The sequence below is a fragment of the Excalfactoria chinensis genome, chromosome 21, assembly GCF_039878825.1.
Source record: "Excalfactoria chinensis isolate bCotChi1 chromosome 21, bCotChi1.hap2, whole genome shotgun sequence".
Lineage (NCBI taxonomy): Eukaryota > Metazoa > Chordata > Aves > Galliformes > Phasianidae > Excalfactoria > Excalfactoria chinensis.
In genome coordinates, this window is record NC_092845.1 from 999,460 (window position 1) to 1,012,138 (window position 12,679).

At 49.2% G+C, this 12,679-nt stretch overlaps 2 protein-coding genes across 2 annotated transcripts; one reads left to right on the forward strand and one right to left on the reverse strand.

Moving 5' to 3' along the window:
• Positions 1-2: 2 nt before the first annotated feature.
• On the reverse strand, positions 3-9,456 carry ZW10 (zw10 kinetochore protein). The gene is made up of 16 exons (XM_072354971.1): positions 9,108-9,456; positions 8,896-9,030; positions 8,399-8,500; positions 8,144-8,221; positions 7,878-8,037; positions 7,502-7,651; positions 7,026-7,217; positions 6,548-6,708; positions 6,084-6,266; positions 5,658-5,896; positions 4,647-4,718; positions 3,876-4,045; positions 3,123-3,253; positions 2,655-2,786; positions 1,929-2,131; positions 3-1,664 (listed from the first exon to the last, which is right to left on the reverse strand). Exons 1-16 carry the CDS (start codon positions 9,222-9,224, stop codon positions 1,544-1,546), a joined length of 2,346 nt encoding a protein of 781 aa, XP_072211072.1. The 5' UTR covers positions 9,225-9,456; the 3' UTR covers positions 3-1,543.
• Positions 9,457-9,968: 512 nt separating this feature from the next.
• On the forward strand, positions 9,969-12,212 carry CD3D (CD3 delta subunit of T-cell receptor complex). The gene is made up of 5 exons (XM_072355045.1): positions 9,969-10,092; positions 10,437-10,655; positions 11,042-11,173; positions 11,542-11,585; positions 11,911-12,212. The coding sequence occupies exons 1-5, from the start codon at positions 10,020-10,022 to the stop codon at positions 11,971-11,973; spliced, it is 531 nt and encodes a 176-aa protein (XP_072211146.1). The 5' UTR covers positions 9,969-10,019; the 3' UTR covers positions 11,974-12,212.
• The last annotated feature ends 467 nt before the right edge of the window (positions 12,213-12,679 follow it).

The window sequence follows — 12,679 nt, forward strand, 5'->3', positions numbered from 1 at the left end:
TGGCCAGTATAAATAGTTTATTAAAGAAAAGAGCAAACCGCATTTCTGTGAATGACGTGGGAGAAGAGGCATTTGCTTTTTGTTTCTTACCGATTGCTCTATGTGTGGAAGGACAAGGGCTGCCAGGGGCTGCGGGTGGTGTGGGAACGTTCTGAGCCCTCGGCTGAATTGCTTAGAGGGGAAATAATGCACAAGTAAAAAGGAGAAGCTGCAGGTCCAAGTGATGCCTGCCGTCCCTGCTGCCTTCTTGCAGGCTGGATGCGGTGTGAGCTGCTGAGTTCTGCAGCCATGGGCAGGGATGCAAAGAGAAATCAGATTGAAATCCGAAGGATACAACGGTATTACAACATTTAGCTCCCTAGGATTGAAAGTTTGGTCTGCAAACATCACATGGTAGGAAATAGTTTGTGTGCAGCAAGGGCCCATGGCCTCATCATGGCCTCGGGGCGATGGTTCAATAACTATTGATGAGTTTTCCAATTAAAATAAGTGTACGTTTCTCAGAGTGTGGCCTTCTGTGAAATAAAAGCCAATGCTACAAGTGCACGTTTAGTTCCCTTCTTATATTATTTACATTCATCTCATTCTTAAAAGGACCGAAAAGTTGCTACTGCAAAGACAACAGACGCCAGAGCTACTGCTTCATAGACAGAAGGGGACAGGGAGGAGTAGAGCTGGCTCTCACAGCCGGCAGTGAGACTGAAGATGGAAAGTCAGGCTTAGGAGATTTGCGATGAGGAATAAAGCCATGAGGAGTTTTGCCTCTTGTGCAAAACACTCTGACCTGGTAAACAGCTGACGTGGAATGAGGGCTCCTCCAGTTTCACTGTGCAGGAAAACCCGGGCAGAACAGGTGGGGAAGAGCAAAATTTGGCACCTGAGCTTTCTTAGGAGACCAAACGCTGCCACCAACGCTGGGTCTCATCTGTATTCTGCAGGGACAGACGAGGTAAGAGACAAAGGGGCTACACGTCCCCTGATGTAAAACTGCATAGGTAAGAAAGATTGATGAGCGAGAAATCCCTCTGTAAGCCCCCCCAGGCAAAGAAGCTTGAGATGACATACAGCACACTGCATGACAGCCCCATCTGCCAGCACCACTCAAGCTCACAGAGAGGAGCTGGAGACTTGATTTCTTTGCCTGTGCTGGGCTTACAGGAAGATGAAATCCAAGAGGATGGGATTTAACAAACACCACAGAAAGCATCTCCTCTTTACCGGGTACACACACCAGCTCAAAGCAAAACCTGGGATCTGTGCGTACCTCCAGGGAGGAAATGGCATTTTCAAACCCAAATTCCACCTGCCTGGCAGATGGAGCAGAAGCTGTCAGTGTTCAAGTGCTGCTCACCTTTGATTTCCTGGTCTGAGACTCACAGAGCCAAACTGTTTGCTCTAAATACAGGGAGCTAGGAAACCTCTCCCTTAGTCAAGCCCATATCCAATGCTATGCTTTTTATAGTCCAGTAAAAGAAGGGTCAAATCTAAAAGAAATAGTTAAAAGATTCAGTTCACTGTCACTTTATCAGAGGAGTTAACAGAGCTATTTGATCTTGGCCAGTGCTGCTGCTCTCCTGTCTGTGTTCTGGAACAAGGCTCGGATCAGACTCTTCACTTCTGCTGGGGAGAACTCAGCTGCAAGAGGTCCCTTCCCATCTGCCCACCTACGAGGGACAAAGAGCTTTGGTTAACAAAAGTGCATGGCAACTTCACATTAAAACCAACCTTTGGGGCATTCACATCAAGCCACAGCAGTTCTCCAGCTCCTTAAAGCAGAGTGAAACGCATCACGCATTTACAAGCATGGAATGGTACTAAGTCGAGAAGCAAAAACAAGTTAATTGCCCATCGGCTGCATGCAACCTGAGTCCAGAATTATTTAATCAGGGATTGAAAGCAGACTTTCAGTTCAGCCTGCAGGTACCTACTGATCTACTATTTCTTGGAGGTTGGCCTGCAGGATGATCATCAGCTCTTTGAACGTCATCCATTTCTGCACATAGACTGGAACCTCCTCTTGGTATTTCTTGTTTTTGTCCTCTTCAGGCAGCGGAGTGAAAACTTGAGGCCCTTCCTCCACCATGATCCTACAGAGCGAGTACAGCCTGTCTGCATCTTCTGCAGAGATATCCTGGAATTGAACAAAGAATACCCTAGTTAACAGAAGAGCAGTTAAGTACGGTTTTGGATCACCAAACAGGGAGTGAAATGAAGGAAAAAACCAATTCAAACCCCAAAATGGGGCTGTGTGCATGAAGGCAAAAAGGCTTTGGGCTGCATTTAATGTTCTCAAGCAAGACAGCTATTTAATCAAGTTCTCTGCAGTCACCTCAGAACAAGGATTGTGCTTCTCAAGAGCAGATTCACAGCGAGGCAGAGTGGTTATGAAGGTCTGATTGGTTTACAAGGAAACTGGCAGGTAATACCAGCACAAGAAAGAAAGCAAAGCTTTTTGGCAGGCACAGCATAAGAAAGCATCTCAGCTGCTGAAGGAAAAGAAGCCCTGTTCACTTTACTGAGAGCAGAAGGGCCTTTCAAGATGTAGTCTAAAACTGGCTCCCATGAAACCTCAGCTTGTAAAGAGCTTCTGGAGGTCATAAATGCAAGCTGTTTAGAACATGCTTCTGCTTGGCACGTCCATATCATGCAGTTACCTCCAGGGCAGCAATCCTAGTGATAATTTCGGAGAGCGCTGTGTTCAGTAAGGTGCCCATGGCCTTGCAGTACACGTTCACTGGAAGGACATCTTGCCAGACTTTCCCCAACCTTTTCAACTGATGCAATACCTGGGATGTAACAGCCACGCGTTATCAACATGTTATCAGGAAGAATGTTAAGAGAAGCACAAAACGATAAGGATACTGCACTGAAGTATCACAGCCAGCAGATGTTCCTTAAAAGAAAGCAACGTCTTCAGTTTGCACTGCAGCTTATCAGAAAGGTGACAGCTTTTCCTTGAACAACGAAGCACCCTACATATGTACTACAGAAAAACACGGTGATTAAGAAACTGCTGTCTTGGTGCAAACAGACTTGAACTCAGCATCCCACAAAACGAGGCACAGCCCAAGGGCAGCATCTACAGACAACAGCACGTCCCACTACAGTTCTGCCTTGCCTACCTGCCTTATGGCTTTGTTTGCTGCAGAGTAATTTTCCTCATCATCCATATTTGAGAAGTTCCTGGCACTTGACAGCCTCTCTAGGATTTCTCCTTTCTGCACTCGCATCTGGGCCAGAAAACACTCCATCCCTTTAGGAGAAAAAATGAAGCAATTAAGCAATTATTCGTTTGCTCTGCTGATGCTGATTTAGAGGCTGTAAGTGCTGGATAATAAACCCGCCATGATGTTTTCTTTTTAATAGAAATTTCCAGTCTCCAATCATTCTTGCAGAGCCAATTCAATCAGGCCCAGCCACTGCATTTAATGAGCTCCTGCACAACTTGGGTTGCTGCAGCACTCTGGGAAAGGGCTGAGCAGCAGAGCTCACTGTGGATGACAGGTTCCTGTTAAACTAATAGCAGCTTATCTCAGAACTTGTTTCCAAAGAACAACCTAAAGAAAGGATGGCAGGAGTCAGCAGCAGATCCCCAAATACGGGAGTGCCACAACACCTCACTGGATAACAATCTGCTTTTGGAACATGCACCAAACAAGGTGAGCCCTGTTTAAATAGCCCAGTCCTAAACAGCTGTACTGCTTAGGGCCAGGAGCTCCATCAGACCTCCACACCAAGATCTCCTTGACCAAAACTCATAAAGAACAGCCAGCTACTTGAGTCAGTAGATACATCCTAAATCATTCAGCAGCACACACTGGTATTAAGCAGCACATCATCCATCAAGGCACTTCAATGTTGAAATGTAAAATTACCAAGTCTCCTAAAGCCAGGTACCAGGTCTACAAAAGTAGCTGCTCCATCACACAGGATGTTGGTCAGGCGGTACTGGAACTGATGTCCCATGGTGAGCAAGTGGTGAGCAATGTACATGCAGTTGTTGTGATGAATGGCTGCGAGCTGGGGTAGTTTCTGAAGGTTCTCTCTGTCTCAGGAAGAAGAGGAAAGGAAGAAATGTATGTATTTAGGCCTGGCTCTGTTAAACTGATACACAGACACTGGAAAAACAGTCTGACTTAGAGAGATGTTCACTATAAGCAATGCTTGATAAAGCCACCAGCTGGAAAGGAAGTATACTTTGAATCCTTACTGCTGCTCTTTCCTACAGGGAAAGCAACATGAGAAATCTTAAAGGTCAAAGCCAAGGGTGAGGGCTCTGTTCTAGTTAATAGCTGAATATAATAGAGGTTTATAAGATCCAGTTTACAAGACTTAGTTATATAGTGAAGATGTGACTTTCGCTCCCACCCACGTAAGGGCCAGCAGGCACAGAATCCATCTCATTCATGCCAAAAGAAATACTAAAAACCATTTCCTTGGTTGTAAGACAGCCAGCTAAGAAACTCTTGAGCAAATAATTTGCAACAGGTATGATTTACTAATGGACTAAAAGCATCAGCTTCTTCCCACTGAAGGAAGTCCTCAGTAACTTTTGGATGTGTTGGACAAGAGACTGAATGGGATGGTTCCAACAGCACAGCTCTGACTGCAAAGCAGGCCATAAGTAACGCATATCAAACACTTACTTGTGGTATGTTGGCACTACATCATAAAACAGCTGGAATATATTCCGCACGGAGTAGAAGAGCTGTATGCAGCTACGAAGAAAATAAGGTTCACGTCAGTTTGTCTGGGGAATCAACATCTTGTGTGCCAAGAGACTCCTGCCCCTCCCTTAGAGGAAAGTTTTATTAGTGGTGAAGCACATTCTCCTTAATGAACAAACTGTCAAAAATCACCCAGGGGATGGCGATAAAGGCTGCATCCTCAGCAATTCACAAAGGCTTCTCACAAGAGCTGGGATGACCTTGTAAGTTCAGCGTGGAAGAGATGAGCTTCAGACCACATGTCAGAACAGAGATATGTGAAACCCTACAAACAAAGGGAGCAGTGTCCTTTCTCCCAGTAGGTATGCAAACGTGCTCAGCCCTCTCTGCCACAGTACAGTGCAGGGCATTCAGCACCTGGGAAACTCTCCCTCTTCAGGGTTTTAGACTCCAGTTTGTAAAACTGGCTGCATGCAGCTTCTCGGAACATTCCACTGTTTTCTTTCAAGAGCCCTGACAGATGCAGAGCTGGAGTTTTTTGCTTGCAAAAAGAGAGCAAGAACTCACCTCGGAACCTTAGGGTGCCATCCCTTATTGGGTTGGAACAAAAGAAATGGCTTTTATCTTTTTCAACAACAGAAACAGGACACATGGTAAATGGTAAAGCCTTGCAGTGAACACTGCAGTAGCATTTCTCCCAAACAAAAGACTGAAGCTGTGAACTGCCCTGTGCAAACCACGGAGTCACTGTGCTGTCACTGCTGCAATAGCTCAAATATGGCAAAACCCACCTGAATGCTCCCTGGAACATAAAGCCTGAAAGGGATGCAGCCTTAAGTCAAAACACAGCATAACTTTAATTATTAATTCCAATTTTTAAGTACCCTCTGCTCTTATGAATTTCTTCTCATCTATTAGCAGGTGCTCAGTGTTGCCAAATGCAATATACATCTGACTCCCAGAAGTTACGGGCTGAGATACAATTCCTACCACTGATCTGTGCTGGCTGTAGTCTCCAACAATGTCTGATAAGCCAGCTCCATCAGCTTCTCCACTGATGCACTGATGCGACACGTGGGCAATGAAAACGTGTACTGGCTCAGCTTAGAGTTGTTCTCCAAATTGACCATCTTGTTAGGAAGATGTTTAGAAGTCTTTTGCGTTTTAACATGATCTCCAGACCCAGGATCAGGGAGTTTTGGTAGGTTTACACAGGAATCAGGTGTGATCTAAGGGAAAACAAAATAGAACTACATTTAGAGTCCAGAGAAAGGAGACTGTGTGAGGTTAGAAAACACTGATTTGAGCCTCATGGCAAGCAATGCAGAAACCCCCTGAGAATGCTGGAGGCCTCATGGCTTATGAATGACACAGCAGACCATGTGGATCCCCTTCAGGATGGCACAACAGCAGTACCTTTACAGTATCGTGTATTTCTGAGGTCATCAGGTTTCTGGCTGCCACAATCACATCCTGGCATTTCTTGTTAGCAAAGTGGGAATTGACGTTACGGGCGTATTTCAGTAAATCTGTTGTGTCTCCTTTCAAAAACTTCATTTTCTTCAAGGCTTTTTCAAACTCCTCTGTGGATTTAATCACCTGAAAAGAGCAGACACACATTCTCCATTGATACTTGTGGACTGCAAGTTTCCTAAAATCAAATAACAAAATGAAAGCTGGATAGAACTTCTTCCACTCAGCTGGAAGTAAAGGATAAAACCTGGCTGCAAAGAGCCTAACAGCTCACAGCAATCCTCTGGAAAAAGCTGGCTCAGTTGGAGGCCACAGTCACACAGTAACAGCCTTCTGGCTGCAGTTTCCTGTTGAAGATGGTCATGTGGTATTTCCACTACCTACATCTGAAAGATTTGGAGACCTACCTCTATATACTGCTCTAATTTGCTGCTGTTGGATGGGATTGAATTCACTAGACAGTTCTGAATGAGGCAGTCTGACAGCTCTTCCCACATCATATCACCCAGCAGTTCTGCCAATGTAACTCTGCACTCCTTATCTTCCACGCACTGCTCAACAGGCACATCTGAATTGAAGAGAACAGAAGTGGGTTTTAACATACCTGCTCCCTGGACCAGACCCTTCATTCAGTTCCTCCTGTCTTTTAATAGAGCACTTCAACTGTTCCACAATTTCATAACGAAGATATTCTTCATATCTAAACCACGTGCAGTTCTGATCAATAGATATCTGAATTTACCTTATTTTTTAGCATTAAAAGCTGCTTAAATCTTGCAGACAACTGCTTAACAACCAGCTATTCAAGAGAGCGTTCACTCCAATCACAAGAACAAGGCATTGATTGGCAACCCAGACTAAGGCCACAAGGGAGAGACAACTTACTCAGCAGGTATTTGTGGAGAACTTCAAGAATAAACTTGATCTTGTCAAAAACCTCCGCAGGAGAGGAATGATCCAAGTCAGGCTTCTCAGACCTGAACTTTAGGATGACCACATCTGACTGCTCTTCTATGAATGGCTGAATAAACGGGTACGAAATCAGTGGCTTGAGGATGTATTTCAGCAACAACTTGCCTGAGAAATGAAGTAAATACATAAATGTATGGTTTCAAAGAGCAGGAGGCAGGCACGTTTATTTCCAGTGAGGCCCAACCTATTTTGGATGCAGAGATTCTCCACAGGAAGTGAAGAAAACACCTCCTGGACTAGCTGTACCAGAGAATGCTCACGAGGCAAAAAACACTGGGCCTGGTTTCACTAAAGACCATTTAACCTATCCAGAGCGCATGGAGACCCAGCAAAGAGCAGCATCTTTAATACAAAGCAGAGAACGACAGAAAAAGCCAGGTCTGCCTTACCAAAAGTTTTCAGCTTGGTGCGCAGTTCTCCAAGGACAGCAAACGCCTGCAGCACAGAAGCAACAGGTGGGCCTGCAATCTCTTCCTCCTTTGATGGCAGTGTGCATAAGTGCAGTTCTGAATGCATCACTGACTCCGGGCCGATGGTTTCTAAAGGAAAGGAAGAAACATCTCTCTGGTAGAGCATGTTCTGAGACGCAGCAGATCTGAGGAGCTACTGCAATTCTCAGCTGGTGGCTAAAGCAATATTCTACCTCTCCCCACTTCCACAAAACGTGGCTCCTGTAAAAGAGCATCAGAAATGAGTACCGAGCACCTGGTGTCACCACGCAGGACAACGGAACCAGAATCAGTCCTTTATTAGAACTGTGAGTACCTTTAGAAGGAGGAAGCTTCCACACAGCCAACTTCTGCCACTCCTCTCCTAAATGATAGAGCATGTTTTGTGTCTGCACCGTGAGCTCCGTGCTCAGTGCTTTCAGGATCTTCAGCTCAAAGCCCTTGCGGGATTCCAGCATTTTCAGGCTGCTCCGTGCCTGGGAGGAAAGATCAAACACAATCCATGGGTAACTGCAGGCCTTGTGAAACCTACTGGAAGTATTCCTCCACAGTTCTGTCACATGCTTAAGAAATCAGGATCACCTTTTCCAGTTGTTGAGCTGCTTCAATGTACTTCTTCTCCAGCAGTGCAGTGTTGTACTCTTTAAGAGCTGTATCAAACTGCAACAACCAAAGAGGATCATATATAACCGTGTGCCTGCTATCAGACTACAGGATTATTAACAGCGTGGGTAGAGACAGAGGAGCTGCAGTTGGCTGTTCAAAAGAGAAGCCCAGAACAGGCAGAGCAGCAAATACTCAGTGACTTGAAGCTGAGCTCCCACATCCCCTCCTCACCTCCTGCAGCTTCTTCAGAATGCTCAGAACCAGCGTGTCCTGCTCCAGCTGCTGCTTCAGCTCACTGAATTCAGCCACAGCAACGTTTAGGTCCCGCTGAACCTAAAATACAAAACTTCTCACTTCAGTTCCAGCAGCCAGACGTCAGCAGGCAGATTTCCTCCTGATGGCGACAAAAGCACGAGAGAGAAAATGGGTTTGTCACCAGGATCATGGCTTGGGTTGGAAGGCACCTTAAAGGCCATCTGCTTCCATTCCCTGCTGTGGGCTGGCTGCCACCCAGTGGCTTCCCTGCCCAGAGTGATTCAGGGAGGAGGAATGGGAGGGTGTTACCAGCACACCCGCTGTGGTACGTGATAATGGCCGTGTCTGTAATTTCTATGGCCATCCAACAAGCTCTCGGCCATAAGGATCCATACAAACACTAGAAACTCCAACAAGGGAGGGGGGGGCACAGTTTGGGGTTAAACCCGAAGGAAACGGGTAAAAGCGGTGACCTCGTTCTCCACGCCGGCCCTCAGCAGGTCGATGCTCCGGGACAGCCCGTCCACTCTGGCCACCAGCTCCTCGGCGCTCTGCATGCCGGGCAGGAACTCGCTGTACTTCTTGGTGATCATGGTGCACACCTCGCCCTGCGGACACACCACCGTCACCGACACCGAACCGACACCGAACCGACATCGTCCCGCCCCGCGCCCCCCGGCCCTGCCTTCAGCTCCTCCACACGGCGGGACAGCCGCCCGATGCGGGTGCCCAGATCCTCCTTGTCCAGGCGGCCCGAGTGGGCCAACACCGCGGCCACCAGCGAGCCCGCGCCCGCCGCCATCTTCCGTCCCGCCGCCGCGCGGCACCACGGGAACAGCGACCGTCACAGCGCCGGACGGCGGCCGGGAGGGGACACGGCAATGCGGGAACGGCTGCGCGAGTGTGTGCCGGCATGGGGATGGTGGGTTGGAAGGGACCTGAAAGGCCGCCCGGTGCCATCCCTGCAGTGCACAGGGACACCCACAGCTCCAGCAGTGCTCACAGCCCCAACAGCCTGACCTTGGCTGTGTGCAGGGACGGGGCACCACCGCCTCTCTGGGCAACCTGTGCCAGTGCCTCACCGCCCTCAGTGCCAAACCTTCTTCCTTATCTCCAGTCTCAGTCTCCCCTCTTGTAGTCTGAAGCCATTTCCCCTTCTCCCATCACACAGACCCCACTACAGAGTCGGTCCCCTTCCTTCTCACAGCCCCTTTAGATACTCACAGGCCTCTCTCAGCTCTCCTTGCTGCACAGCCCCAGCTCTCAGCCTGTCCTCGCAGGGAGGGCTTCCATCCCTGGCCCCATTTCTGTGTCCCTCCAACAGCTCCACGTCTCTCCTGCCCCGAGGATCCCCCTGTGGGCGCCGTGCTCCAGGTGAGCTGTCACAGCACAGAGCTGCAGCCCAGGTTTCCATGCAATAAGGGCACACCTTCCCCCATGCCCCCCTGTGTGTGCTGTGGTGGGGCAGAGGAGGCTGCCATTGGAGGGAAGCCTCAGCCCTGTGTTTCCGCTGCTTGACGAAGCTCCGCTCTTCACCATCAGAGCTCTCCCCGCCTCCTCTGCCCCAAGCAGCACGCAGAGCCGCCATCACTCAGCCATGTGGAAGGGACGGGCCCTGGGCACCTGGCTGCTGCTTACCAGCATGGCTGTGACCAAGTTGGGCGTCCGTGGTAAGTCCCGAAGGTTACCAGTGTGCTCTGTGTGCAGGGTGAGGCTCACACGTGTGCAGACTCAGGCAGATGGCTGGTTCCAGTTCGTTTTCATTCTGAGGGCGCTTGGATCCATGCACTAGAGCTGTATTAATGAACTGTCTATTAAATGTTGGGCTGCTTTTCCACTGGGCAGTTTGCATTTGCAGGGGTTTCTGTCTGCAGCATCATTTTCACTGCTCAGGGGGCAACTTAATGCAATGCTTCTACAGCAGCCCTCTCTACAAAGGGCACTCGGGAGCTCTGCCCCACTGTGAGGGCTGAGAACGCAGCCGTGAAACTCTCTGCTCTCCCTTATTTTACAGGAGTGAAAATAATTGTGGAAGAAGCCAGTGGGAAGGTGTTCCTGCAGTGCCAGACGACCAAAGAAGAACATAAAAAGGAAATTGTATGGCAGAAAGGTGGGGAAGAATTAGGAAACGCGACACAGCTGGACTTGGGTGCAATTTACGATGACCCCAGAGGCACCTATACGTGTTCATTGAACGGCAGAGAACCCGACACTCTCCAGGTGCACTATCGAAGTGAGTGTTTGAAGCTCAATTTCTAGAGCCAGGACTGCTGAAGTGTTTTCGTGTCAGCCGGTTTTGAAGGGAAATGCTGATTTCTCAGAGCCTGAGGGGTGGTTCCATTCCTGCCTGTGCTGTGGCTTGCTGTTCCAGGAGTGGCTAGCTCAGAGTGCTGGGCACACATGACATCTTGTGCCACTGGCTTGGATCACACATGCAAACCAAGCTTAATCTCTGGTCTCTGCTGTCCTGAGAGTAGAGCCTGCCTGAATCGGCAGAGCAATCTGGGCTCAGATCTGCCACCCAGGTGGTGGAGTAGAGACAGTCACTGGGGTTGGAGGCCAGGAGCAGGTTCCTGGTCCTGATCTTGCTCTCAGTCTTTGTGTTCTTTGTGTTTCCAGTGTGCCAGAATTGCATAGAAGTGGACGCTCCCACCATCTCAGGGATTGTGGTCGCAGATGTTGTTGCCACCGTCTTCCTGGCAATTGCTGTGTATTGCATCACAGGGCAAGATAAGGGACGCATGTCACGAGGTGAGGGGAGAGCCTGCTGCCTGCCCACGGGTGGGGACAAGAAGTGCTTGGGTGCCTCTGGAACTCCATGGTAGCTGGGGACTTCCATCACTGCCATGTAGCTCAGTAACTGTGTGACACAGGCACCATCCAGCTGCCAGCTTGTCTATGGCAGCCCTGGGAGGGATCACTTTGTGTACCCATTATGCCCCTAGCTTCACTTCCTGGGAGAAGCCATCAAACATACAGTGCTCTCCAAAACATCATCCCCAGGACAGCAGCTTTCTGCCATATCTCCCACAGGAAGTCAAAACAGCCAGCCATGTGGGTTTGTTTGCACATTGACCAATGTTCCTCCTGATCTTTGACAACAGTCTTTCTTTATTTAGATTCTGACAGGCAGAACCTGATAGCCAACGACCAGCTCTACCAGGTGAGCATGCATGTGAATGTGGGTATGTTCTTTTGTGTGCATACATGGGTGCCAGCATGGAATGATGTGGCCTGGATGGCACAGCTGCTGGGGAGGTGGGATGTGATGCTGTCACTCACTGCTGGGAGGTTCACAGCTGCCTCCCTCTGAGTGACCTGTAGGATGGTGCAGGCTCAGCTGCCTTCTGCCTGTTCCTCTCTGGGGTTGTTAAGCTTGAGGGGGGTGGAGGGAGCTTGCCAAAAGCTTGGCAAAGGGGGCTCTTGGCCAGCTTACCCCCTCAAGGCTGGACAGGCTCTGTTGTAGCCCTGCCTTTTTTCCTCCCTAGCCCCTTGGTGAGCGGAATGATGGACAGTACAGCCAGCTGGCAACTGCCAAGGCCCGCAAGTGAAGTAGGAAGGCACTGGGGCCAGCGACTCCTTCACAAGATGAAACCATAGCCAGTGCCAAAGAGCACCAGCACCCTGCCCTGGCGCTGCTTTGTGAACTTGCCGCTGGCAGAAGACAGTGTGGGCTTTTGCCTGGAGAGCCCTCCAGCTCCCTGCCAGGACGGGCTGCTTGTAGCACTCTGCTCTCTCCATGATTGTATGTTGTATTTCTGTATTCCTCTCATTAAAGATGATCTTATTCTATGGCCTCCCTGCTCTATCAGTTGTGTTAAGGCCTGGGGAGCCGTGCAGTCACTGGAGGAGATGTGCACTGGCTGAGACCTGCTGGATCCCTGCAGAGCTCTGAGGTTTCCACCTGCTCTGATAGGACACTTCTGCCAGTGCAGGTTGGCACCCACAGCTGTGCCGCCCCTGTGTGCCCAGATCCAAATGGCATCCAGATCCACTGCTGAAGCTGAAGCTCGGGGACCTTGTGAACTGCTGCTCCTGGCTCATTTAACTCCACTCCGGTGATCAGGGCCACCAGTGTGGTTCAAGCAACACTCAGCAGAACTGACCTGTGGGATGACTGGCCAGAATTGGAGGGTGACTGCAACCAGCAGCAGTTTGAAACCTCGGAAACCAGGTCATCTTCCATGTGCCAGTTGCACACACCTGTAGGTTTTGTTTTTCTCCTTTTCTAAGAATCTGTGTGCTAAGAACCTAAGG